Source organism: Peromyscus californicus, unplaced genomic scaffold (genome assembly GCF_007827085.1).
Source record: "Peromyscus californicus insignis strain IS unplaced genomic scaffold, ASM782708v3 Scaffold_4__1_contigs__length_199733344, whole genome shotgun sequence".
Classification (NCBI taxonomy): Eukaryota; Metazoa; Chordata; class Mammalia; order Rodentia; family Cricetidae; genus Peromyscus; species Peromyscus californicus.
Window position 1 is genome coordinate 120,809,931 of NW_026294562.1, and position 27,931 is coordinate 120,837,861.

The window sequence follows — 27,931 nt, forward strand, 5'->3', positions numbered from 1 at the left end:
CCACTTGCCTCTGCCTCCCAAGTGCTATATGATTAAAGGCACATGCCACTACCATCCAGCTAATAAAACTTTTTTTTTTAATTAATAAAGAGGGCTGGAGATGTAGCTTAGTTGGTAGAATGAAGCCCTGGATCCTGGATTAGCTCCCAACACTGCAATACAAAACCCAGGCCTTGGGGTGCATGTCTGTAATCCCAGCATTTGGGAAGCAGAGGCAGACAAGTTCAGGGTCATTGTTGGCTTGCATAGCAAGTTGAAGGCTAGCCTGGGCTAAATGAGACTCTTCTCTAATAATAAAACATTGTAGAGAGTAAGGAACCGCTTGACCTTTACTTTCCATCCAATTTTATGAATGTCTGAAAGTTTGGTGAACATTTGGAAAACGCTGAATAGTTATTAACTCATCTATTTCTCTGAAGATTTTTCCAGAGGCTTTTCATGTTCTTTTCTAATTCCTTATCAGTCTGTGTGTAACTCCCAAAAATCATGGTATAAAGATTAATCCTAAATATAATTCCCTGCTATCATGGCGTATAATAACCTTAATCTCTAAAATGAAAACAAAAGCTATCCGGCAGTGTAAGGATAATACATTTGTCAGCTTCTTTTGGAATACTGGATTCAAACCCAGGCCAGACCCAAATTTTTCAACTTTGCAAAGTTCAGTAAAGAGGGCTGGCCAGATGGCTCAGTAGCTAAAGGTGCTTGATGCCCTGGCCTTGATCCCCGGAACCCACAGCAGAAGGAGAGATCCAGTCTCAAAGTTGTCCCCTAGTCTCCACACACGACTGTGGCAATATCCCTTCACAATATAATGATAAATGAATTGAAAGTTTCAAACTCAAGGCACTGGTGAGATGGCCCGGTGGGTAAAGCCGTGTGTCACCAAGCCCGATGACCTGAGTTCAGTCCCCAGCACCCACATGGTAGGAGCCCTAACTCTCAGAGGTTGTCCCCTGAGCTCCACATGCACACTCCATGTGTGTACAACACTAAATGAGTACTCTCGACCTTCCTGCTTTTGCCTCATTAGTGCTAGGATTTAGAGTATGTGCCAGTGTGCCAAGCCCAAGATAAATTTCTAAAATCTACATTATTTTTCTAAATAGAGTCTTACATTTTAGAAACAGAAAGGACACATAGAAAAAAGCATTCCAACCACCTCAGAGTGAGAAGAACAAGCAAAACCTTCCACTTCCCTGGGTCTCATTTTTCTGAGGTAATGTAAAGATTGCAGAAAGATGAACTCTCAAGTGGATGGTCCCTGTCCAGCTGTTCACTCCTGTCCATTCCAGTATGTAATATTTGTAGTTCAAGAACTTTCACAAGAGAAGGAGAGAAAGAAATGAACAAAAAAGGATTGCATGCTGGAGACCCAAAAGGCTCTCTTGCATTGAGAAAGTCCTAAATGAACACTGGCTCAGCATCTAGTAGCTTTTCTCCATTTAATAGTTACACATCTGGGCTGGCACATACCTTAATCCCAGCACCAGAGAGGTGGAGTCAAGAGGATGACAGGTTTCAGGCCACCCAGTGCAGCAGAGTGAGGAAAGGTCACCTGTACCCGAACACTCAGGAGGATCAGAATTTGGGAGGAATCTCTTCCTCTGCCTCCTGTGTGTTGGGATTTCTTGCAGGCACTACCACACCTGGCTGGAGCATATCTTAATAGGTGCATTGAGGGGTAGTCACCAGGGAAGAGTGTTTGTTCTGCCACTAAGTAGATGAGGGAGATGTGTGCTTTCTCAGGAAACAGTAGGGACCTGATCAGAGCCCAGCAGAGGGAAGCATGTGCATGGTTTTGCTGCCAAGCAGGCCCTTGGGAAGAGCCCAGTCTGAAGTATCCCTTCCCTTCTGCCTTCCCTTTCTGTTTTAACTGACCCTTTCTCCTGATGCTCTTGACTGTCCTCTTCAACCCCCAGGATAGCTCAGACACTCTTTCACTTACTGAATTGTCAGCTACAGGTTACTTTTCTCTGTATATATTTGCATTTTTTCTGACTGGAACCTCATTTGGAATGTGGCGTTTGCACTTAACTGTCTTTGGTATTCGTAACACCTCCCAATTTTCACCTGTGCTTCTTAGCATCTTGGGAGTCGGTTTCCTGAGTGGATATTAGTCAGTAGGAACCTGAAGCTAGTTTTCTTTTTTACAGGCTGTGATTGTTAAAGAAACTTATTAATTTTAGTCTGATCTTTAGTAACTGTAAATTGTGCTTTGCTTTCAGTTACATTATAAATTACTAGATGTTGGGCTGGAGAGGTAGCTCAGTGGTTAAGAGCACTTGTTGCTCTTGCAGAGGACCCAGTTCCATTCCCATCGCCCACATGGCAGCTCACAAGTCCCTGGGATTCGAGGTCCAGGGATCCAGTGCACTCTTCTGCCTCTCCAGGCACCAGACACATGCATGGTCCACAGACATGCAGTCAGAACACTAAAACATGTAAAAGAAATCTAAAAGCAGTTTTTAAAAATAACTGTAAGTCTCAACCATTGTTTAGTAGCATTAAATTCCGTGACTTCTCTCTCTCCCCCTCTCTCCTTCAGCCTTCCCTCCTTCCTTCCTTTCTTTTTTTTTTTTGAGATAGAGCCTCATGTAGCCCACTGTCTTCCTTCACTTTCCTGCCTTTACCCCCCAAGCATTGGGATTATAGGAGGTGCTGCTGTGTGCAGTTTATTTGGTGCAGGGATCAAATCAAGACCTAGTATGTCTCGGCAAGCATTCACCAAGCTACCTCACCAGCCCTGAAGTAATCGTTTTTTGATTAGGCAAGATAGTTTGGGGTTTTGCTTTTTTTGGTTTTGGTCTTCTTATTTTCTAATGGACGTTTGTGTTCTGGCTGCATATATGTCTGTGTGAGAGTGTCAGATTCCCTGGAACTCAGTTGCAGATAGCTATGAGCTGTCATCTAGGTGCTGGGAATTGAACCTGGGTCCTTTGGAAGAGCAGCCAGTGTTCTCAACTGCTGAGCCATCTCTCCAGTCCCTGGTCTTGTTTTTTGAGTCAGGTTCTCTATATAGGTTTGGCTGTCCTTGAACTTCTTTTGTAGGTCAGACTGGCCTTGAACTCATGGAGATCCACCTGCCTCAGCCTCCTCAGTGTTGGGATTAACAGCATGTACCACCATACCTGGCCCAAGATAGTATTATAACTGCTACCAAATCTGAATTTGAAGTACTCAAAGTATTGAGGCTTTTTTTTTTTTTTAACTGATTTTTCTGCTGGGCAGTGGTGGTGCTCACCTTTAATCTCAGCACTCAGGAGACAGAGGACAGGCAGATCTCTGAGTTCAAGGCCAGCTTGGTCTACATAGTGAGTCCCAGCCCAGGTAGGGTTGTGCAGTGAGACCCTGTCTCAAAAAACCAAAGCCAATAAACAAACTTGTTTTTCTAACAACTGCATATTTGTTAGAGAGAAAAAAAAATAAGACAGTGTGAAACTAGAGAATGCTGTAGGTTGGCACTGTTTACCCCTTGATCTGTGCTACTTTAGGCCTTGTATTTTGTATTTAGAGGTTTGCTGGCATGCATAGCAGAGTCTGATGAGCCCACTCATCTGCCCTTTGCCATCTGCCAGATGACTAGTGTAAGGCCATTTCTGTGCATCTACATTCTCTTCTCTTCCTCTTTTTATGTCATGTTGGGCGAGGTCCTCGGTATCATATTTCAACAAATGTCTATAAGACAACCATTAAGCTTTTATAAACTATAACTATAATTAGTATGGTGAATAAATAAATATATAATCTAATCAATAATTAAATATAATATAAATACTAAATATATGATAATTAAAAATGAACATTTCCTTAAGATTATTAAGTTTTTAGTTGTTGTTCAATTTACCAATTTCATTATGACTTTTAAAACTGAAGCCAGGTGGTGGTGGTGGTGCATGCCTTTAATCTCAGCACTTGGGTGGCAGAGGCAGGCGGATCTCTGTGAGCTCTAGGCCAGCCTGGTCTACAGAGCGAGTTCCAGGACAGCCAGGACTGTTTTACAGAGAAACCCTGTCTTGAAAAGCCCGAAAAACCAACCAACCAAACAAACAAACAAACAAAAATTGTTTGAACCTACATCAGTTAAGGTCCTCGGCCGAAGTTGGTTGATGTGGCTTTAATAGACACTTAGGATGTTATTTTAATTACTTTTATTGTTTTTTAATTATGTTTCTTTATTTGGGGGCACTACCAGGTGCATGTGGTAGTCAGAAGACAGCTTAGGGAAGTTGGTTCTTTCCTTGTACCATGTGGTTTCTGGGGACCAAACTTAGGTTGTCAGGCAAACTTGGTGGCAAATGCCTTTACCTGCTGAGCCATTCACTGGCTGCACTGTATAGACTCTTACTTCATCTAGAGTTCCTTCTCCAGGACTCTTTGTTCCAGGGGAAGATGTCCATGCTATTAAAGGAGCTGTGCTGTTTGTTAATTTCCCGTAGTCTGTACTTCAACAGTTATATCCTGAGGGATAATTTAGTAGCTCCCTTTGATTTTTATGCTTATAGAAAATTGGTTGTGCATATTTTAATATAAATGAAGTTCATTATATATGCTAGTTTATCTTTTCTTCAAGTAGTAAAATGTGTATGATCATCTAGTATCATTTCATGTTTTTCTACAACTGTGTTCATAATGCTCGTATAAGTATTTCAGCTCCTTAATGTTACACTTCTCACTTATTCTTAATCTTTCTCTAGCTAAGCAGTCCAGCTATAAACATTCTTCTAGCTAGCTAAAGAATTGCTCTTAGGCGTGATTCCACGGCACTCATTAAGAAGAGCAGGTTCTGTGCAGTGAGTGCCATGAAGATTTTTGATGACTTGTTTCCCTTACTCTTTTTAAGGCAAAACGGGCATATCAAGTTTTTAACCAAAGGAGATAATAATGCCGTTGATGACCGAGGCCTCTATAAACAAGGACAACATTGGCTAGAGAAGAAAGACGTTGTAGGGAGAGCGAGGGGGTAAGTACCCAGGGGATCATCTTGGCCTTTTCATATCACTCTAAACATGGTCTTACTGACTGTGCAACTGAATGCGTAGCAGTCAGCCCTGGTTCCACCAAGTCACCTTTTGTCTTTAAGAGATACACATCTTAAACTGCATCTGAGTCTTAAGTCATACTACTCCTGAGGGGAGGAGTGGGGTACAAATAAGAGTAGAATACCAGGGATAAGATGAATACTGCATATCACAATTAACTAAAAACTTTGTTAGCCAGGTGTGGTGGTGCACACCTGTAATCCCAGCTCCTGGGAAGTAGAAGCAAGAAGATCAAGAGTTCAAGGCTAAACTCAATAAAAAGCTGTGAGTTTGAGGTTAACCTGGGCTACATGAGGCTCTCTCTCTAAAACCAAGAATCAGTTATTCAGTTCACTCAAGGATATTGATGTCAGTAGTTAGTCAGGCTGTTGGGTCCAGAGTAGTAGTAATGCTGCTTCATGAAACTTATGTTATTAGAAATTTATTGGGACAATTTTAATTGTTCATCTAAATTAATTTTATTGTGTTGATTTATCCTATATTGTTTGATTCTAGTCTTGACGTTAATGAGGTTAAATGAAATTTTTAAATTATGTTAAGCCTGTTCATTTCAGATATTATCAGGAGAACAGATATCAGTGGAGGACAGGAATTGTAAGTTACGGTATAAGGAAGTATGGAATTACTACTTTAATGTACTAATAGTATTAACATAACTCATCTTCATTAGGGCTTGCTATATACCAGACACTCATTGTATGTGCCCTATAAGTATTGCTTCTTTTAACCTCCAAACAACGCTAATATTCCCATTCTGCAGATGAGGAAACTCAGATAAGCCATGTTATGTATGTAAGATCACGCTGATGGTGGTAAGTGGCTGGAGCTCCAGAGCCCGCCTTCTGAGCCATCACAGCAGAATTGCTGGCATGGCGTCCCACACATAGGCGGATGCTGGTTCTCTCTTTCGGTGCTTCATAGCATTCTTACTGTTGTCAGAATGTTGTCCTTACTACGTAAATCAGCTGGAACAGCCACCTCCCTGAGACACTGCTGTGCAGAAGGAGGTGGCTGTTCCTGAATGTAAGGTTCTAAGTCAGTTGTAGCCTGAGAGGTGGGAAGGAATCCAGATCAGAACAGTACCATTGTGTTGTGTTTTGTCTGCATGTGTGTGCGTGCGTATCCAACTTCAGGAGAATGTTTATAACCGTGTTGGAGCTAAAGATGATCCACATCAGGTTGTCCGTGCCTCTGAGAAAAAGATCTCCAAATTTCCTCATTTCCAAAGACGCTCCTTTCATGGTTTTTCAGACTCATTAATCTCTTTTTAGCCTCTGTTTTTCCTTCAGTTGTAAATCTGCAGATACATTTAGAATGATAAGGAAGTTTCAGTTGTCAGAAGGTAAAGCAGCTGCTTTACTTTCTCCACCTCCATCAATCTTTACTATCAACCTGGTGATTTTAGCCTTTATGTACGGGACAAAGATGCAGGTGTTAATGTGTACATGCTCACACATTCATAAAAACATTTGTTATACTAGGGGAGAATAGTCCCACTATGGTACAACTCCCTTTTCACTCCAAGGTGTGTTTACAAATGAGTACATTTACCATCACTTGCAGAGCTAGTACTCCGTTCTTGGGGTAGCTCATACAGCTACTGGGTGTCCTAGCATTAGCCCCGGCCTGTTTTTAGTTGTCTGTTTGATTTGTGAACACTGTTAGAATGAACGTCTTGCTGTTAGATATATCCAGTGATTCTACCCCGTCTTCCCAGTAAAATAAAAAAACTGAGTTACTGGGTAAAGCATATGTACACTTTAAAGCTTTTTGACAAATTTTGCTGAACTGTTTTTGTATACACCTTCCATTTAAGAGTGTCCCTTTAGCTGGGCGGTGGTGGCGCACACCTTTAATCTCACCACTTGGGAGGCACAGACAGGTGGATCTCCAGGTTCCAGGCCAGCTTGGGCTACAGAGTCAGTTCCTTCCAGGACAGCCAGGAGTACACAGAGAAACCTTGGGTAGGGGGTCCCTTTATGTGTGTTTGATTCTTTATTGTCACAATTGTGTCTGCCTATTCTGTCCCTTTGTTGGTTAAAAGATGTCTCATTCTCCAGGTTAGTAATCAGGCTTTCTTTCTCTCAACTAACTTGTCTTTCTGAAGAATTTTTTTTTTAATTCCAAACTATATAAAGTTTAAACTAAAATCTCAACTTTAACAATATAAGCCCTTTAATGGCTGTTAATAAAAAAATCAATAATCTGAATTTCTATGAAATATCAAACACCTGGGACACGAACAGCTGGCAGACAGGCTTCCCTGGACAAACTCACTTTCCCCGACTGCCCCAGCACTTAACTTGACATGCACTGAAGTGAGTCGCCCTCCTTGGTGGAAAGTGAATTTATAAAGCACCAGGCTGCTATTTCAGAAGCAGGCTGGACCCCACTCTTGGGGATAGGGCGTTTCTGCAGGCAAGCCTGTGACTGTGCTACAAATACCTTTAGAAATAAAAAAAAAAAATAGTTGTGTTTTTTTTTTGAGCTGTTGCACACTGATACCTAAGGTTCTGAACCAAAATTCTTTTTAAAAATGTTACTGAAACAGAATTTATGTATATGGGGATAGAAGGTTCTCTATTTTAAGGGGTATAATTCACAGATTTTAGTATATCCACAAGTTTGTGCTACCTCATTCCAGAACATTCCTCTCTACCTTCACACGCATTAGCAGTCACGTCTCATCCCTTCCTCTCCAGCTGCTGACAGCCGCTGCTGACGTGCTGTCTAGGGACTGGCCTGTTGGGGCAGTTCATGGAAACAGAATCATACAGTTGTGGTCTTCTCTGCTTGGCTTCTATCGCCTAGCTTAATTTTCAAGGTTAATTCATCTTCTAGCATGTAATAAATCTTTAGAAATGAAACTAATACTGTACCAACTACAGATTTAATAGAGATGACTTTGGAAAACCAGAAAGTTAAAAAAATACTAGAGGGCCTGTTGGTCACAGAGAAGAGAGCAGTGGAGAAAAGAGAGACGACAGAATAGCTGGTAGGAAATGTCATCGTGAAAAAAATGAAGGAAGCCAAGGAAGGGAAAACTAGAGTAGTGATGTTCAGAGCATCCAAACAAGACCGTCCCAACAGAAGAGGAAGCAGTGTTCTTAAGAGGAAACGAAGTGCAGAGACAAGGTTTCTGCTCTTCAAGTTTGCCGCAGGCTTTGGTGGTACACCGGAAATGCTAATTACCCTGACTGTTTAGTGCACTCTGGATACATGTATTAAAATATAGTAAGTGGTAGCCCGTAAAATGCATGTAAGTGACATATAAATAAAAAACAAAGCTTGCGTCCAGGTCCAGTGGCGCATGTGTATAATCCTAGCTACCTGGAAACTGGAACAGGGCTCTCTTCAAGTGAAGCTGTTCGCAGCAGCACAGGGAAACCCTATTTTGAAAATTAAAAATACGGGACTGAATAGTTGGCTCTGTGGCTAAGAGTATTTATTGTTGTTTCAAAGGACGCAGGTTCGATTCCCAGCACCCAGATGGAGGCTCACCACCTCCTTGGGCACCAGGCACACATGTGCACAGACGCACACGCAGGCCAAACATTCATATACATAAAATAATAAAAATAAGTCTAAAAATGATGATTTTAAATAAAAAATTAAAAATATAAGAGTTTGACGTGAGCTTTCTCTTGACTGAAATCAACAACTACAATGTATATATTTTTTATGAATATACATTTTTAAATGCACTTTTTATCAGCTAAGCTTGGTGGTTGTATGCCTGTGTTAACAGGATTAAAAGTTCATGGCCAGCTTGAGCTACATTAAATCTTATCTCCCAAAACAACCTTGCTTTTTATTTAATTTGAAGCAAATCATTTCAAAAACCAAACTCTACTCTGGGGTCATTATATAGTATTTTATTAAATTGGCTTCTCAGGTCCAGACTTTTTGTTTATTTGTTTGATAGTCTCATTGTGTAACCCTGGCTGTCCTGGAACTCAATTTGTAGACCATGCTGGCCTTGAACTACCAGAGATTTTGCCTCCCTCTGCCTCTCTATTGGGATTAAAGGCATCCACCAGGTCTGGTTTTTTGGTTTTGTTTTTTTTTAATTAATATTTATTTTTATAAATGTGTATGTGGTTATTTCACAGTTCCAATGTGGAGGTCAGAGGACAGCCCAGGGAAGTTGGTTCTTTCTTCCCACCATGCGTGTTCCAGGGTTCAAAGTCATCGTCAGGCTTAATGGCAAATGCTTTACCCAGTGAACCATCTTGTCAGCCCAAACTTCTATTTTATTTTAGTTTGGTTTTTTCCGAGATAAGGTGTTACTATGGAGATCTGGCTGTCCCAGAATTCACTATGTAGACCAGGCTGGCCTCAAACTTTACAGTAGGCCACCTCCCTCTGTCTCCGAAGTGCTGGAATTATGTTAATCTCACCAGAATAAAACCACTACCACAAATTTTGAGCCAGATTTGAAGCAAGCTTCATTAAGTATTGGCTCGGACAATGGACACTAGCCAGGTCCATACCTGGGATGCCCAGAGTATGACACCAAATTACATTAGTCAGAGGCTTATAAAGGCAGAACCCACAAGGCTACGTACTTCCTGCCTACGTACCTCCTGCCTGTGTGTGATCAAGCACATCCTATACAGTTGGGGCAACCAAGCTTGTTTACAGACGTGAAAACACGTTTGTTATCTTACATGAGCAACAGCTCCCAACATTTCAAGAAGTTATCTGTCCTTGGGCAAATGGGCATTACAGTTTAGAGACATTCTTGTTTTATAGATCTCTTAAGCACAGAAATTAAACATAAAACATAATTTTAGCCATTACATTTAAAGGTGTGTACCACTACTCCCAACTTGCCCAACCTCTTAAATATAGATCCACTCTTACTTTGTGTGGCATATTTTCTTTACTGTTTGGTCTTTGGTTTGATATGTTCATTTTCTTTAAATATATTTTTAAATGTTTATGGCTGTTTTCCCTGTGTTCATGTCCACACCACCCGTGTATCTGGTGCCAGAAGAGGTCAGAAGAGGAACCGTAGTTCCAGACATTGTTAGCAAGCATGGGAGTGCTGGAGTTAGACCTGGTCCTCTGGCCGGGCCTGTGCTCTTCCGTCCTGAGCCGTCTCTGGCCTGTACTTTCTCTTGAAGTATCAGTTGGTGCTGCTGTTTCTGTACCAGTCCTTTTCCTGTACATCAGTGTACTCTGGCTGGCTACTTCTACTGAAATACATTAAGAGGCATTCCATAAATGTGTACAAGTCTTTCCTGTAAATAAAAAATAGAACCCGTGTGGGGGCACAATCAATGCGGCCCCGGCCTCCCTCCTAGCTGAGGTTACTGGCTTGGCGCCACAGCAGCCTGAACAGCACTTTGGCACACGTGAACTCTAGACCGTACGCTACCCTCTAGATAAGAACTTGGCATCAGCTGGTGCTGGAGGTCGTTTTGTGAGTGGCATTTGGTTACTTATTTATAATCTTAGTCTGTTTACTAGCAGCTCTGCTTTAATATAGCTGTTTAGCTGAGCAGTATGGGAGGGGGAAAATACTGCGGGTTTGGATTTAAACCGGCTAAGGATACCCTTCCCAGGGCTTAGCAATGTTTTGTAGGTGTCTCTTTTCGGCTCTTGGGGAACCCACATGTTGACACAGGTCCTCTGTGGTGAAACTGCTTGTCACCATGTACCTGTGTCATGCACCTTATCTCAGACCTAAACATCTTGAACTTGAGTGTGCAAGAGCATTATTTGAAGTTCATCTTTCAAGGATTTGTTTACTCAGAAAATCTGAGGGCAGTAGAACAGTATATGTGGTGATTTTATGTGTGTTTGACACAAGGTTTCATGTAGCCCAGGCTGGCCTCACACTCTGTTGTAGCTGAGAATGACTGATCTTCCTGTTTCTACCTCCCAAGCATTGGAATTACAGGTGTGCACTACCGTACCTGATTTCCATGGTGGTAAAGATCAAACCCAAGGCTTCATGCCTGTATGCTAGGCCACGCTACCACCTGGGCTACAGCTGCAGCCCCAAGTATTCTGTCAAAGAAGGTCCAGCTGTTAAGAAACACCAGTAAAGGGAAAGGAAATTGGGGGAGAGGGGATAGGCGGTTTAGTTTTGAAAAAAGAGAACAGAAGATAGGAAATAAGGAGAGTTCTTAACAGGAAGTGAAGGACATTTAACAGGAAGTGAAGGACACTAAAGACAATGTCTGTGGAAGTTTGCCTGTGGCTTTGATGGTGGAGATGTTAAGTCTGAAGTGATTTCTGTTTCTGTGGCCTTTGGCATGGCAGGAAGTTTCAGTTTACAAAGTGAGAGTGGACTGTGATAAAGAGTTCGGAGTCCACTGGGGCCCAACCTCTCCTCTCTGTGATAAATGCTAGTGTGCCCCCCCACAGTGTGTCCAGTCTCCTCTCTGTGATAAATGCTAGTGTGCCCCCCCACAGTGTGTCCAGTCTCCTCTCTGTGATAAATGCTAGTGTGCCCCCTCACAGTGTGTCCAGTCTCCTCTCTGTGATAAATGCTAGTGTGCCCCCCCACAGTGTGTCCAGTCTCCTCTCTGTGATAAATGCTAGTGTGCCCCCCCACAGTGTGTCCAGTCTCCTCTCTGTGATAAATGCTAGTGTGCCCCCCCACAGTGTGTCCAGTCTCCTCTCTGTGATAAATGCTAGTGTGCCCCCCCACAGTGTGTCCAGTCTACTCTGTGATAAATGCTAGTGTGCCCCCCCACAGTGTGTCCAGTCTACTCTGTGATAAATGCTAGTGTGCCCCCCCACAGTGTGTCCAGTCTCCTCTCTGTGATAAATGCTAGTGTGCCCCCCCACAGTGTGTCCAGTCTACTCTGTGATAAATGCTAGTGTGCCCCCCCACAGTGTGTCCAGTCTCCTCTCTGTATAAATGCTAGTGTGCCCCCCCACAGTGTGTCCAGTCTCCTCTCTGTGATAAATGCTAGTGTGCCCCCCCACAGTGTGTCCAGTCTCCTCTCTGTGATAAATGCTAGTGTGCCCCCCCCACAGTGTGTCCAGTCTACTCTGTGATAAATGCTAGTGTGCCCCCCCACAGTGTGTCCAGTCTACTCTGTGATAAATGCTAGTGTGCCCCCCCACAGTGTGTCCAGTCTACTCTGTGATAAATGCTAGTGTGCCCCCCCACAGTGTGTCCAGTCTACTCTGTGATAAATGCTAGTGTGCCCCCCCACAGTGTGTCCAGTCTACTCTGTGATAAATGCTAGTGTGCCCACACACACAGTGTGTCCAGTCTACTCTCTGTGATAAATGCTAGTGTGCCCACACACACAGTGTGTCCAGTCTACTCTCTGTGATAAATGCTAGTGTGCCCCCCCACACACACACAGTGTGTCTAGTCTACTCTGGAGCCCAGCCGTGGAGGAGATAATGAAGAAGGTTGAATGTGTATTTGCTTACCATCTTTTCTCACGTCAGTGGTGCCCTGGTAATTTTCTTATTCTGTCCTGCATTATTATTATTATGAGTTGTTTTGTTTTGTTTTTGAGATAGGATGTCACTGAATAGCCCTGGTTGACTTGAAACTTAATATGTAGACCAGGCTAGTCTTAAACTTATAGAGATCCATCTGCCTCTACCTCCCATATATAATGGCTGAGATTAAATTCATATACCACTGTGCCTAGCCCTTGCCCTGTATTCTTACAATGTTAAGGTGTCTTGTGTAGAGAGAAGATTTAAAGCCTGGAGAAAATGAAAAGAAAAACCTCCAATATTCAGATATTCCATCAGGCAGTATTGGGCCAAAGGCTTGGTTCAACGATAGAGTGAGTGCCTGGCCTGGGTGAAGCCCTGGGCTTGATCTCCAGCCTGGGGAACTAACTGTGTGTGCATGTGTGTCCTCATGCGAACTTGTACATGTTTACTGGAAGGTTCGATGTACAAGACACTATGTTGGCTTTAATGGTTATGGGGCATCAAGATTGCCCCTCTCAGAGTCTAAGTGGGAGGCTGGTACCATATAATTGTGTAAAACAGATTAGTTAGAATTGTGAGAAAACCCTCACTGGTAGTGTATCACGTGCTAAGAGATTTTTTCACTGGGCGGCTTTGCCTAGTTTGAGGGGCTGAAGAAAAGGAAAGCTAGTGGAGACACAGGGCTGGGGAGGTGGCTCCTGGTTAAAGTGCTAGTGGAGACACAGGGCTGGGGAGATGGCTCCTGGTTAAAGTGCTAGTGGAGACACAGGGCTGGGGAGATGGCTCCTGGTTAAAGTGCTAGTGGAGACACAGGGCTGGGGAGGTGGCTCCTGGTTAAAGTGCTAGTGGAGACACAGGGCTGGGGAGGTGGCTCCTGGTTAAAGTGCTTGCAGCTCAAGAGTAAGGACCTGAGTTCTGATCCCCAGAGCCTCTGTAAATGCCTGGGGGGCTTGGTCTCCACTTACAACTGCAGTTTGGGGAAGAAATGAAAGTACAGGTACAGCAGTCTAGAGGTAGGTGTGGAAACAGCTTTGCGGGTTATTGAAACCAAAGAGGAAGCATCTCAAGAGCAAGTTCGTGTCATCAGAATAAAATACTGAAGAGGTAGGTGTACAGGAAGATGGAGGCGAAGACTGATTTGCTGTATGTGGTGATAAAGGTGGTTCTAGAAAAATTTCAGAACTAGGCATAGTGGCACATGTCCTCATCCCAGCGTTTTAGGAGCCTAAGGCAGGTGGAAGTAAGCTCAAGGCCAGCCTGGGCTACATTTCAAGAGTCTGTCTAAAAAATAAAATCAGGATTAAGAGGGCAAGACCAGACTACAGTTAAAGGGGCAGGTGGTGAAGCCCTGAGCTCTGTAAGAAAGCTCTTCTGTTCACTGGCGCTCAACATGAAATACCTTGTAGTGTGCTGCCGTGGGGGCTTTAGCTCCTCACCATGATTGGTGAGGGCCACACCCAGCCCCTAACCATTAGAGATACCAGAGATACCAGCTGGAGACCTGAGATCTCCGGTCTGCTTCTGCCACACAGCCATGCTGCTTGGTGCGTGGTCCTGTTTCCTCATCTGCAGTGGTGACAATCCTAACTTCCTTGTAACAGGCTGGTGAAAGGAGCAAATGTAATAGATGCCAATGGACTTGGTGACTGAACATGAGTACTCTGTGGAAGGTACTGGTAATTAAAATTCAGTAAAAGTTAGCAGCTGCTTCGTTTAGGGCATTTTTCGTGATGATAAGTTGTTTGTTTGCTTGTTTGTTCTAGATTTGTTCCTTATATTGGAATTGTGACAATCCTCATGAATGACTATCCTAAATTTAAGGTGAGAGCGCCTACGGTATGTTTGATTGAAAGGGAAGTGCTCTTGGGTTGAGGGTATAGATCAGCAGCACACATGCTTGGCATGTGTGAGGCCCTGGATTCAGTCCACCTCCCCCACCGTGTCTTGTGTTTAATTTTGGAAACTGTTAAATGGATTACAGTTAAAGCGTGAAGGAATAATTAGACAGTTTAGTCATTGATTCTGGTCACAAAAGAGTTAATTAAGAACTGTTGGAAGTGCTCCTGACGTGTGTCCCTGTTTCCTTTTCTAGTATGCAGTACTGTTTCTGCTGGGTTTATTTGTGCTGGTCCATCGTGAGTAAGAAGTCGGCTGCGCTGCTCCTGGAAGATGCTGTGCTTTTTGTTACTGGATGTTTGGAGTAGATCCTGGTCTGTGATTGGCGGATATTCGGAGGACACACATGTTGGCGCTTCTTGGTAGCACTGGTTTGCATTAGTTTTGTTTCCACACCGAGGATGTGTGGGCGGGTGCGTGTGCACATGGCGTGCACTCACGGGGACTTTCAGTCACAGATTTCATATGCTGTCATTGTCACTCACATTTTTGTACATCGGTGAATTTTTTATATTAAAAGGTTGAGCCAAAGCCCCCAGTGTTTGTATTTTGAAGCCAAGCTTCATTTTTAAAGTGCCTACAGAGTTCTGTAAATGAAAACACAGCTCTGCATGAGTTCACACCTGTCATCCTTCCTTACAGTGGGATGGCACATATTGAGGTGGTCATTAAGTCTTAACTTTTCAAAATTTTAAATAAAAGACTTTGCACATTGAACCCCTTTCCCGGAATTGTGTTTGTTGGGAAAGCTCCTGAAATGTGCCTTTCTTGGCCGATTACTAGTGCCCATTATGGGTTTATACAATAAGGCTTGGATGTGGCTGGGCATGAAAATACATGCTTGTTATCCCAGAACCTGGAATATCTCAGCACCAGAAACAGGATCAGTTCTAGGTCATCCTCAATTACGTTGTGAGTTCAAGGTCAGCCCGGGCTATATGAGATCTCAAGAAACTAGAAAAGAGAAAAAGCTTTAGTATGAACCATCCTTCAGCTATGAAGGTTGACCAAATACTAACAAATGGGTTGTTGTTTAGGCTTGTTTTTGTTTCTGAAGCCAAAGCAGCCATTGATATTCATAGGAAATCTTTTCCTCACACAGTTGATTCTTCACTAGGGTGACTCAGATGTGTACAGTCCCAGGTGGTGTTACTGAGAGGTTCCGAAAAATCTCACCTGGCTGTGGAAACACCTGACCCTTTGTCCGCTGGAGGCCTCTTTGCCTTCTCCACACTGTATTAGCATTTGGATGAGGCAGGGCAAGGTAGCAGAGGCCCACAGTTTCCTCTTCTTTAATTTGTCTAAACCCATTCTTGGAAATGGCTGGCTCTGCATTTTCTCTAATCAGACTTAAGGAGACAGAGTTTGAAGTAGTGACTAAAAGCCCAACTGTGTTTTCTTTTAATTTTGAAGCCACCAGAGAAATGGAATGTAGGGTAAACCAATATGCAGTAACACAAAATACTTCTAACTTTGTCATTCTTGTTTAATGTGAAATCTCAAAAGTAAGCAGGATTTCTACTGGGCACGTGGTCAGGTTCTGTTTACTCAGCTGAGGTGACAGCCTGTGCTGTTGCTGATGGAGTAGACAAGCTTCCAGAGCCTTCCCTGTGGAGAATGCTTCCATCTGAAACCCATTAACTAGGCTTACCCTTCAAACTTTGCATATGAATACTTAATGGTAACAGATGGCTTCTTCAGCCTGTGGGGCTTCTTAGTTCCTCTCGATCCCAGAGGGTGCTCCAACTGCCTCTCCAGCAAGGCAGGCTATTATTACTTCATTTCTTCCTCCCTAGTCGTCCGTGGGAGACAGGGTTAAAAATCTTCCTGCTCGGTGCCCTGGCTTTCTTCCTTTGCTGGATACTCCTATTAACAAAGGCTGGGGCTGGAGAGAGAGCTGCTCTAGAGAGCACTGGCTGCTCTTCCAGAGGCCCTAGTTCCAATTCCCAGCAACCACATGGTGGCCCACAACCGTCTGTAGTAAGATCTGGTACCCTCTTCTGGCGTGCAGATGTACCTGCAGATAGAGCACTCATGTACATGAAATAATTAAATAAATCTTAAAAGAAAAAACAAAAACCAGAAAAACAACAACAGAAACCCAAAGTAAATTTCTCTTTAAAAGTAGCCAGAGCATTTAAAAACATTTGAATCACTCTGTTAGCCAATTTTTATATTGTTGAAAGATAAAACATAAGACTTAGAACTAAGATTTAGGGAGCTGGAGAGATGACTCAGCAGTTAGGAGCACTCTTACAGAGGACCTGGTTCTGTTCTCTGCAACCACATGGCTGATCACAACCTCCTGTATCTCTGGTTCCAGTGGAATCTGGTGCCCTCTGCTGGCCCCTGTGGGCACTGCAGGCATATGGTATTCATGCATACATTCAGGCAAAACACATAAAAAAACAAAGGTTGGAAAGATGGGTCTGTCATTGGGTTAAGAGCACACACTGCTCCTCGGCAGGATGTGAGTTCAGTTCCCAGCACCCACACGGGGCAGCTCACAACCAGCTGTAACTCCAGTTCCAGGGCATCCAGCGCCACCTTCTGTCTTCCATAAGCGTACACACACGTACAAATAAAAATATATCTTTCAAAAATAATAAATCTTTTTTAACATAAAAACAGGTTATAATTCAAGAGTCTAGGGTTATTTGAAGCTGGAAAATATTTTCTCTGCAGAAAATAGTAAAAATGATAACATTTCCCAACAAGCCCTTTTAAACCAAATGATAGCTGAATTATACATATAAATATTGATTAGATTCTGGGATACAGAAGAGACCTATCTTCATCTATTCAGAGAGCTATGTTTTACTTAAGTTGTGTGAGATTCCTATTCATCTTCCCCTTCACTGTTTGGTTTATGGCAGACATTTTTCTATAGGCTAATCCATAATCTAAAAAGATTTTAGCCTCCCCTCCTGGAAGTACAGCCGGCATTTTCTTTCATCAGCTTGATACGGTACAGATTCTTATCCTAATGGTGAAATGTTTAACTAAAGCTTGCCCAGTGATTGGACAAAACTAAAACTTATTATAAGCCACAGTCATCCTAGGGTCACCCCTGCTAGGTAGCCTCCCTGGATCTGTGGGTTGCAGTCTGTCCTCAAAAATGATAAATCTTTAAAACTAAAAAAATATAAATATATTTTGAGCTCTTTGTAAATATAAGAAATTAAAATAAGTCCTAAAAAGGGGGATTGGAGACAGTCTGCTTATTAGGGTAATGAGCACTTGCTGCTTTTGTAGAGGACCTGGGTTTTTAGCACCCACCCAGCACCCACAACTGCCTGTACCGCCAGGGACCCCACACCTTCTGGTCTCCTTGAGCACCTGCACTCATGTGCACACACACAAGTAAAGATAAAATAAGTCTTTAAAAAAAAAAGGAAAATGTAAGAAATGAGCCAGGCATGTCAGTACACACCTGTAGTCCAAACCGCACGGGGGCTGAGGCAGGAGGACCATTTGAGACCATGGATTTGAGACTACCTGGGCGTCATAGTGAGACTCAACTCATCAAAACAAAAACCCAAGAAAAATGTAAGAAATGCCAGAGAAACTTAACTAGTGGTTGAGCAGAACTTCCCAGTTCTTTGGTGTTTGGCAGGATTAAGGGGAAGTGTGGAGGACTCGGCCTCTGGAAGGAACTGGAAAAGGGGTGAGAACCAATAAAACTTTAAGTTGGAATTTCTTACTAGGGATCTCTTGGCTCTCACAACTCCAGCTAACAAGTCTTGTGTCATTTCCTCAGCTCCAGTCCTACAACTCTGACTTGACCATTCCATCTTTGAACTCAAGCTCCTTGGGGAGTCTGGCAAGCTTCTCCGCCAAGCCAGTTCTCGCATGTTCAGGGGGGAGCTAGCTCTATTATCTCCCTGTGCATCTCGTTGCTAAATGTATCTCCCTGTAGCGATCCATCTGCATTGGCATTTACTGCTTCGTGTTGCTTGAGTACCAGCCCTAGTGTCCATGCCTGCTCCTGTCCTCTGTCTTGTGTTCCCCTGTCCCACGGATCCGGTCTCTGGGCACAGTAGATGATTCCTTTGGGTATCCCTTGGATGAACCATACATTTGTTTTCACCCTACCTCTCCCCTGCATGTGAGGCTCAGGGTTTGAGTGCAGCTGACACCGAGTGAGCGTTCCCGTGCCATCCTCCCTGGTGTTCTCACTGTATTGCCTCATTCTCTCAGCTCTGCATGACTGAGGTTCACATCCTTCAACATAATCGCTCTTCCGCTGCCCATCTTCAGCAGCTTTGCGGTGCTTTGGATTTGGGGTATGGCCTCAAGATTCCTGGCGGCTTGTGAGCTCCTCTGGGCAGGAGCCTCATTTTGTAGACACTGCACTCTGCTGCCCAGTAGCACGCAGCAGAGTGTATTAAATGTTGGCATAATCCTGCACTGGGAGCAGGCATAGTAGCTTAGATCAGTGCTGTTGTCGAGCCGAGCAAGCGTATGAATCATTAAAGTGATTTGTACTTTCCTGTTATTTAGTAAGTACATTCTCTCTTGGCCTTGCCAAATTTGAATCTGAAAACTTCCTCTCGCCATGGCTCCATTTAAGCAGCATGTACCCTTTCCAGGTTTTTTTTTTTTTTTTTTTTAATGTTAATTCTGCTTTCTTGTTTCTGTATTCCTGTAGACTCTGCCTGTGTCCTCTTTATTGGTGGGACTGCTGGCATTTGTCACTTTACCTAGGGAGTCATAGGCTTCTGAGAGAGCCTTGGCTTTCTTGGTTGCTTGTGTGCTTGCTGGGGAGTCACACAGAGGACCTCTAGCATAGTGCTTGGGTGTTTATTTGCTTTAGTGTTTTATCAAGCCCAACTAGTCACTCATAACATGGGGTGGGGGGCACTATTCCATCATCTGTGGTCACCCTTCTCATGACAGGGTTAACATTGTTGAGCTTGACATGATCCAGCTAACTGTAGCTACTTACACGGAGTCTCTCCCTTCTTCATGGTGCTTTGGGTCAGGAAGGCTGGTCCAAGCTGTTTTCTGTCCACCTGTGCCTTCATCACTCTTCCTCATCACGGTGGCTAGGACTGTGAACACCACCAACGGCTGTGAGAAGTCCAACAGCAGAGCCGACGCTTTCCACACAGAGCGTATCTGGATATAGACAGAATGCTGTTTAATCAAGGAATGTTGTTGGGTTGAAATGAGCAGGGCTTCCCACAAACTGTGAAGATATTCCTTCCAAGACTCTTCCAGTCTCAGCTCTCCCCAGACGCCACAGTCTGCATCCACATGGGACTTGCCAGGTGGACATGCCACCTTTGCTATGCTGGTTGCTGTGTGGGGTACAGCTAAGACTTTTCCCATTCACTCAGCAGATGTTCAGATTTTCAGCTGGATCCTGGCTACAGAAGGAAGGAAGTAAGGCCTCTGCTGCCCTTTCAGAGTTCATCTTAGTGGGCGGGGCATGCACTGACACACTTCCCACATAGGATCCCACTGTGACCACAGAGGTGCTGGGGCGTTCTCTGTGGGGTCCTGCTTCCTGCTTCAGACTGCCCAGTGCCTTGTCCATCTTCCTCTCTAACACTCTCGCAGGGCAGCTGGCTTTCTCTGTGTTCCTCTCCCGACTAGAGTGCTATTGTTGGTTGTTTTTGCTCTTTTGGGGGGGGGCCGCCACCCAGCTCCCAAATAAATCACACCCAGAGGCTTTTTCTTACTTCTCAGTGTCCAATCTTAGCTTGGCTTGTTTCTTGCCAGCTTTCCTTCACTTTAATCCGTCTACGTTTGCCTCTGGGCTGTTCCTTTTCTCTGCAGGTGTTTTAGACAGGCAAAGTAGCACAGAGTTAAACAAATCAACATCAACAAAAGTGACACACCTTAAAATAACATTTCCCAACAGAGTGTGTGTTGACTCCTTTAGGCATTGAGACAGCCCGGTTTTGGAGTAAATCTTTGAGTACCCCCTAGTGCCTGTTACACTATTGTGCTTGTTTTTAAATTGATCTATATATCTTGTTCTGTACAGATAAATCTAGTACTACGTTATAAAACAGTAATCAAAGAAGTTAGAGTTGAAGTAATTGTTGGAGAAGAAACAGGTAAAACCAGGTGCAAAATCATTTGCCTTTTGTAAAACCTAAGGTAGCAAAAGATTTCTGTTGTCTGCTGGAAGAACTCCAGATCTTTTGACGCTTGGTTTCATGGTCTTCAGCACAAAGAAGGAAACTGCCATTGCTGTTCTTTGTGGATTGGACAGAAAATGGAATAAAAAGGAAGTTTACAGTAGTTCCCAAGGACTGAGAACACCCGGATCACCCTGTTTCTCAGTATAGTTAGTTTGGCAACCTCTACAGAAAGCCGCTTCCTGAGTGGGTGCAACAGCCTAACCTGTGGTCCTAGCACAGGGGAGGTGGAGGCAGGTATGTCAGGAATCGAAGCCAGCCTTAGCTACAATAGTGACTTCAAGGCCAACTTGAGCTACATGATACCCAGTCTCAAAACACGAACCAGAAAAGCCACCTCATCTCATCCGTCAGGAATTTCAACTTTCCCTGTGATGGTCTCCTGTAAACTTCTAAACCCCACGGCCTCTTTAGGAACTAGAAATCCATTGTCGTTATTCTGACCCCCACCCCCCCAGGCTCTTCCTCTCATCAGCCAAGAATACTTTACCTTTCTACCTTAGTTTTTCTTAAGCTTGCTTTATAAAAACAATGCCCTTTTCTTGTATGTAGTTAAAGCTTGCTACCGAATCTGACTTTCAAACCGTATATCCTGTCTCAGCGTTTCCAGCATGCTTCTACCCACTCTCAATTAAGAATCACTTCTCTAGAACCATCACTTTAATTTCCCATCTATTTGGATTGGTAAATCAGGCTCTAGCTTTAATTCAAAGACTCTAGTTAGACAAATTTGTATTCAGAACTTAACGTCAGACAAGTAAATTAGCTGGCATCAAGCTTTGATCAAAGCTCTCAGCCTGACAACTTACTTAAGCCAAGAACAGAATGCTGTAGAATTCTTTTCTCAGAACTGGTTAAGAATTGAGGTAGAGCCAAGTGTGATGGCGCACGCCTTTAATCCCAGCACTTGGGGGGCAGAGGCAGGCGGATCTCTTTAAAAAAAAAAAAAGAATTGATGTAGGTGCATTGGCATTTTGGTTTAGGAACCAAGGTGTCACAGGCATGTTGGCAGGGCCATGCTCTATTGTGTGCACACCCTGATCTCTGCTAATGAGTGAACATTTCCTGGTAATGGACTTCAGGCTTTGCTTTTCCTAAGAGCACACCCGGTGCTCCGCTAAGAATGCTTTACAGTTTATAACAACTTTGATTCTTTCCTATTTAATGAGCGCTGTGCATGAGGTCCCTCCACTCCTGCATCTTCTCAGTCGTTTCTTCCTTGTATTTGCCCTCCTCCTTTCCTACTGGGAGGGCCTGGGCTTCCCTTCCAGGATCTTTTTGCGGTCTGTCCAGCTTTAGCCTGGTGATAACCACCTTGCTGGGGTGGATGCCCGTGTGGAGAGGTGTGCCATTAACCTTTTCTCGCCGACCTCTTCAGGGTAGGTGACACATGGCTTCCTCTACACCTGGACCACCTTGCCAGTCTGCTGCCTCTGCAGTGCCCTCCGACAAGCGGAACGTCATCACCTTTTCAGATGTGCAGAGATCAAAGGGGCACACACTTGGGGTTCGGCTCTCTTCCTAAAGTGAGAGGGTGTGCCAGCGTTTATCTGCTTTGGTCAGAACCCGCAAAGGGACTGAGCTTCGTTTTGGTGGCAGCTGCCCCGGCCATGACTGCAAAGGAAGAGCTATTGTTCCCTATTTAACAAGTCTCAGAATAACCTGTCTTACCGAGGAGAGACACCAGAGTTCGGGATTTGCACTGGGTCTTTGCAAGGTCTGTGCACAGCAGAGGTCTGCTGCTTTGACTGTGTTACTGCCCTGGCTGCCATACCCCGTCCTACCTTTGCGAGCTGAACGGGCTCTTGCAGCAAACCTCTTTGCAAAGCCCCTCCTCAGGTTTGCTCAGATGATCAAATCTCTTAGAAGTAGTGGGTTCTCTACCAGATTCCTACGTGTGATGGAGCACACAGCCCAGCACTGGAGAGATTGAAGCAAGAGGATTTTTGAGTTCAAGGCCAGCCTTCAGCTCTACAGTGAATCTGCGTCTCTAAGATCCAAAGCCTTTTTTAAAACCCTCTTTGGGGTTGAAAGTATTACTTTGGTTATGTAACTGTCCCCTTAAATGCATCAACACTCTATGCAGATAGTTAGGAACGCTGCTCAGCTGGGTAGTGGCTTCCCGGCTTTCTCTTCTAAGCCGTGAACCGAGGATGTGTTAGATGGAGCTGATCTTCGGTGTAAGTGAACTTGTGAGAACAGAACTCAAGGCCGCAGGGTCTCTCCTAGGAGAGCAGTGGGACCGGAGAGGTAGTGCCCACTAGCTCTGCTCCCTGAGAACTCAGACTGCAGTTGGTACTGAAATGATAGCATGGGAAAACAGGAGTGCATGTTAGGGGGACTGTGTCTGTTCTCACAGCTTTGGGAGCGCGAGGCAGTGCCCCAAAAGTGTCCTGACAGAACTGAAGGCTGACTCTGGGGAAATGTCTGGGCAACTAACTCAACCTCTGGGGTGATCTTTGCCAGTAACATAAGAGAGAAGCTTGTCAAGTAAGTTCCTTCAAGCGGTTAAGGAAAGTAGCACTCACTCAACACTTCCCCTTGGTTTCTACATCCATGGACCAAAGAGACAGTCTGGGAGTGTGATGGATGCGGAAGAGAAGGAGGGGATTGCAGAGGGATGATTATTACGGGAAGGTGGTAAGAGCTATATCTGCACACCATGGCTAAGCTGTGACAAGAGAGCAGAGAGGTGTAAATGTCAGGTTGGGGGTGAGAAGCAAGGAGAGTGAAAGGAAAAGCCAAGGCCAGAAATGGACTGTCATTGTCCCGTGTGCCACGCTCCATAACCTCAGCGTCACAGCCTCAGAAAGCATCCCTGGGACTGGGAGATGGTTCAGTAAAGTGCTTGCCTTGCAAGCATGAGGCCCTGAGTTCAGATTTCCAGCACCCACATAAAAATCCAGGGTTGTTGGCCAGCACCTAAAATCCCAGTGCTGGGGAGCTGGGACAGGAGGATTCCCAGGCTTGCTGACCAGCCAGTCCTAACTCAGTAAGCACCAGGTTCAGCAGGAGGCCCTGCCTCAAAAACTAGGGTGGGGGTGGGGAGATGACTTGGCAGCAAGCCCAACCTAAGTTCAGATTCCCAGACCCCATGTGAAAAACTATGTAGTATCACATACATGTAATCGGGGTTCCTGTGGCAAGATGGGAGAATAATCCAGAAGCTCATCGGTCTGCTAAACTGGATGACTTGGTGCAGCAGCAGAAACAAGAGAGTCCTGCCTCAAACAATTCAGGAAGAATTGACCCCTGAAAGTCGTCCTCTGGCCTCCACATGTGGGTGTTCGTGCACACACGCACGCACACAACACAAAGGTGGAGGACAGCTGAGGAAAATGTCCAGTGTGCTAACCTCTGACGTCCACAAGAACATCCAAGATCCCCTTCTGGGATGGTGGGCCATAGGCCTGCCAGGCCTTGCTCAGCTAGCTGTGTGGGACTTAGGACAGCGAGTCAAGTACAGTGGCTCACACCTGTAATCCCACGACTCGGGAAGCTGAGACAGGAGGATTGTTATAAATTCAACTCAGTCTGGTCTATAGAGTGAGTTCCAGGACAGCCAGGGCTACATAGCAAGATCTTGTCTCAAAAAAAAAAAAAGAGAGATCATCTGTCATGTCCCACAAAAGATCCAAGACTTCACGCCCCATTCCATCCATCATTCCTTGACCTAGTTTCCAATGAGGTGAAGTCTTGGTAGCAGGGAGTCGGTGCCCCCTCCTGACCCTCTCACAGTGCTCCAAATGTTGGTGTGCAGTGAACAGTTAAACAAAAATAAGGGGGTTGAAGCACGTATCTGCCCCTGCTCATTAAGTGATGCCAATGATGGCTGAAGGTATTTTCCAAGACCAGTTAAGACAGCTCCTCGCGAAGACAGAGTGCTGCTCCTTAACAAATCGTTGTGCTGGAAAATGTAAAACTATTAAAGGTATAGGCAGTGTGGTTATTTCCATTTTACAATAGAAGAAAGCATCACCTGGCCCAGCGCTCTGCACTGCTCTGACCCATGAGGCAGGTCTGCCTCCTGCCTCTATGATAGACCAGGCGCTCTATGGTACCACTCCTCACTCCCCTCTACCCATCGTTTTATCCCCATTCTGGGCACAGAACTTTTCCAGGATACCCAAGTGTGTGCTATTTGTGAGAGAGCAGAGAGGTGCAAGCAAGGGTCAGATGCCTTGAGACGGAGGAGGTGACAGAATTCCTTTATGTAGTTCTTCTGCTAGGTGACGCCAAACACCCACGCTGCCAGGAGCAGGACCTTTTGCTCCACTTTAGCCTCAAGGAGAAGCTTTAAGGGTTGATGTAACGACATGATGGCAGAAAGCTGGTGTTGGTGGCCAAGGAGGGTCTTGGGAACCACCTTTGCTGCGGGGCAGTGCCACACGCCAGGTTGCACACGAACGCTGGTGGGTTTCTGCCAAAACTCCAGGGAGACGGTGCCCACCCAGTGGCTTTGGGGGCGGGGCCTGCGGAAGGCGGGGCTCCGGGGCGGGGCGAACTCAGCGCCTCTAGCAGGCTCGGCTCCGACTGTAGTTTCAAAGACTGGAAGGCGGGCTTCGCGAACTAGCGCCCGAGTGCCAGAGAAGAGCCCGCTTGGCACAGCCATGACCCGGCGGGCAGGGGGCTCTCGGCTGCTCCGCAGTCTCCTCCTCTTCGTGTTGTTCACTGCCGGCGTCGCTCCCTTCAATTGGGATCTCCCGGAGCCCCGCAGCCGAGCCAGCAAGATCCGAGTGCACCCCCGGGGCAACCTCTGGGCGACCGGTAAGTCTTAGGGGACCCCAATAAGTGTGGCTCATTCTCCTCGGTCCCCAGTTTCCTTTCAACTCTCTGGAGGGTCATAGTGGCGAAGTTCCTGCAGACCCCGGGGTGGGGTGGGGGGCTCAAGTTTAACAGGTGGGAATTAACAGGTCAGATCCAGAGTCAGGGGCTTGGCTACGATAATCCACCAAGCAAGTTTAAGGCAGAGCTAGGCCAGCATCTTAGATCTGGTTGCCGTCGTCGGTCCCCCTTCCCTTAGGCAGACTGCCGGGATTTTCTCACTCACGTCTTCTCTGCACATCTGTCTCCGAGACACCATCTCCACTTCCTTCCCTGGCAGGTCTCCCTGGTCCCAGGCTATCTACCCTTCTTCCAATGGTGATGACCTCCAGCAGGTCGGGAAAAGCTGAGGCAGTCAGCTTTGCCTACACCCAGATGTCTGTGGCTTCTTGCTGAGGAGGAAGGTTTTTTTGTCTTCCCTCGGTGAGAGCCGAAAGGTAGAATAGACCAGAACTTGCTTATGGTAATAGGGTCCTCATCCCTTAGCTTGCGTGTGTCTTGGTACCTCCATTTCAGGTCACTTCATGGGCAAGAAGAGTCTGGAGCCCCCAAGTCTGTCGCTGGTGGGGACAGCACCTCCCAACACCCAGAGGGACCAGAGCCTGCAGCTGAGTCATGATCTGCTCAGGATCCTTCTGCTAAAGAAAGCTTTAGGCATGAACCTCAGTGGCCCAGCTTCCCCAATTCAGGTGAGCCCCTGCCCCAGTACCAATATGCAAGAATTGCCACCCAGCTTGGGTTCAGGGTGGGACTGCCTAGCCAGGGCATGATGGATATGGATTCCAGAAAGCCAGGGTCCCAGGCCTCAAAGGGGGAATATCCCAAAGCCCGGAAAATGGTGCGGCAGACTGCATGGGAAAGAAGTTCCTCTTTGCCCAGCCCCAGTCTGAAGTCACAGACTAGGATTATCCCAGCCATACAGCCTTGTCCATCCCTCTTGTCATCCACTGCACTAGCCAAGCCCACCGTTGTGGTTCCAGTCTGTGCTTGTGGTGTGAGCTGTGACCTCGAAGGCCTAGAGGTGGGAAGGGAAGTCACCAATGGAGACAACACAGAAGCTGCTCGCTTTCCATCCTCCTGTCCATCTTCCGATGGCAGGCTTTCATCATATGTCAGTGCTCTTGACAGCATAGGCTCTGCGGGGCTGTCCTGTGCATTTAGGATGCTGATCCCATCCCTGGTTTCTACCTGTCAGATGCCAGTAACACATTCCCTCTCCTCACCAAGTTGTGATAACCAAAATTCCCTCCAGGTCAAGAATAGTGCACTTGCCTGTGGTCCCTGATGCTTTGGAGGTTGAGGCAGGAGGCTGGTTTAAGACCAGGAGTTTGGGAAAAAACAAAAACCAAAAAAGCCTGTAGACATCAAGCTGACGTCCCCTGGGTAGAAGCGGGCTCAAATCACCACTGGTTGTAAAGCACTAACCTGTGGTGGTCAAGCCCTTCGTGCGCTGCCTGGCTGGGTGGCAGCTCCTCCATTCTCTGCTCCTGGCCTGTCCCCATTGCTCACTACTGTCCCTGGTGCTTATTGCTGTGTGCAGAAGGCAGTGTGGTGGGGTGGGATGTGTACTGGGGCCACACCTAGCTACTTAGGAGCTGGTGTCCTTGGAAATGTCACTGAACTGCTGCTCTGAGCCTCATGTTCTTCATGAAATGGAAATAGCAGGCCCACCTTTACGTCACATGCACAGTCTGGTGCTGGGCACGCAGAAAGCCCTTGGTAAGCAGGAGCTCCTCCCACCTGTCTGCAAGCCCCCACAGTACCTGCTGCTGACTCCCTTCAGTGTGCGCATGCCGAAGGGAGAGACAGTCCTTAGAGAAGGTCTACCTGCAGCCCCAGCAACCCTGCCAGGAACCGCAGGTGCAAGAGCAGAGTCCAAAGAGACATAGCGTCACCTCTAGGGGCATTATTGTGAAGGCCCGAAATACCAAGAGCAACCAGAGACTCTCAGAGGAAGCAACACTGCCCTGGCCAGGGGCGGGGAGCATCAGAGAGGTCTGGAGCAGAGCCTGGGGGAGGTAGAGGAGTGTCACTGACGATTATCCAGTGCCGTGGACTTGATTTCTGGGATGTTCTTTAGTTGTCATGACTACCCTGTGAAACTGGTGCTCCATTCTGGGGAAACCATTACTCCTGAGTCCTCTCAGGCCTTTCAGGGGGAAAGGTACTCATTCGGACCCAGCCGAGAGCCTGCCCCTGCCCACCTCTGGGCACAGCCAGCATATCCCACGGCTTGTGGACTCGAGGGTCATCTTCTCTTCTTGCCTTCAGTACAGGAGGCTGCTGCAGCCAGTCCTGAAGAAGTGATGCCAGTAACAGGGCAGACACGGCCCCTTGGCTTGGAATGTGTCCGTCCGGGGAAGCTGCTGAATGGAACCCCAGCCGTGGCCCCATCTGGATGTAAATCCTAAGCTCAAACGCGTTGCTCCATTACTGTGATTTCTGGTTGGGTCACCAGGAATGTTGATGATGCGGACACAGAGTCTTTCCTGCTGTATTTCTTGCTTCCCTGGTGAAGTTGTGAATAAAAATACTGCTCTTTACACAGACTGTCTGGGCCTCTCCTTCCACCCACATTTGAAGAAAAGGGGAAGA

The 27,931-nt window shown here is 45.7% G+C and overlaps 2 protein-coding genes across 4 annotated transcripts in view; both read left to right on the plus strand.

Annotated features, from left to right (window-relative positions):
- The window catches only part of Sec11a (SEC11 homolog A, signal peptidase complex subunit), a 42,080-nt gene extending 27,003 nt beyond the window's left edge, over positions 1 to 15,077 (plus strand). The window contains exons 4-7 of one of the 2 annotated variants that reach the window (XM_052760030.1): positions 4,844 to 4,963; positions 5,583 to 5,636; positions 14,228 to 14,285; positions 14,557 to 15,077. In XM_052760030.1, coding sequence (XP_052615990.1) covers positions 4,844 to 4,963; positions 5,583 to 5,636; positions 14,228 to 14,285; positions 14,557 to 14,607 — 283 coding nt within the window. In that variant the 3' untranslated portion in view covers positions 14,608 to 15,077. The remainder of the gene's footprint in view (positions 1 to 4,843; positions 4,964 to 5,582; positions 5,637 to 14,227; positions 14,286 to 14,556) is intronic. The other variant, XM_052760032.1, reaches the window with a different exon arrangement.
- A 3,955-nt stretch (positions 15,078 to 19,032) lies between these two features.
- On the plus strand, positions 19,033 to 27,879 carry Nmb (neuromedin B). Of its 2 annotated transcripts, none has more exons than XM_052760028.1 (3): positions 19,033 to 25,279; positions 25,853 to 26,025; positions 27,613 to 27,879. In XM_052760028.1, exons 1-3 carry the CDS (start codon positions 24,829 to 24,831, stop codon positions 27,745 to 27,747), a joined length of 759 nt encoding a protein of 252 aa, XP_052615988.1. In that variant the 5' UTR covers positions 19,033 to 24,828; the 3' UTR covers positions 27,748 to 27,879. The 2 variants fall into 2 exon arrangements, with proteins under 2 accessions (XP_052615988.1, XP_052615989.1); XM_052760029.1 differs by having other exon boundaries at positions 19,042 to 25,279; positions 27,608 to 27,761.
- Positions 27,880 to 27,931: the final 52 nt, after the last annotated feature.

Excerpts from the sequence above, each read along its gene's own strand:
- Nmb (XM_052760028.1), top strand. The coding sequence starts at position 24,829 with ATGATGGCAGAAAGCTGGTGTTGGTGGCCAAGGAGGGTCTTGGGAACC. Across the intron at positions 25,280-25,852 it reads GGGCAACCTCTGGGCGACCG|GTCACTTCATGGGCAAGAAG; the intron begins GTAAGTCTTAGG and ends CCTCCATTTCAG. Across the intron at positions 26,026-27,612 it reads GCCCAGCTTCCCCAATTCAG|GAGGCTGCTGCAGCCAGTCC; the intron begins GTGAGCCCCTGC and ends CCTTCAGTACAG.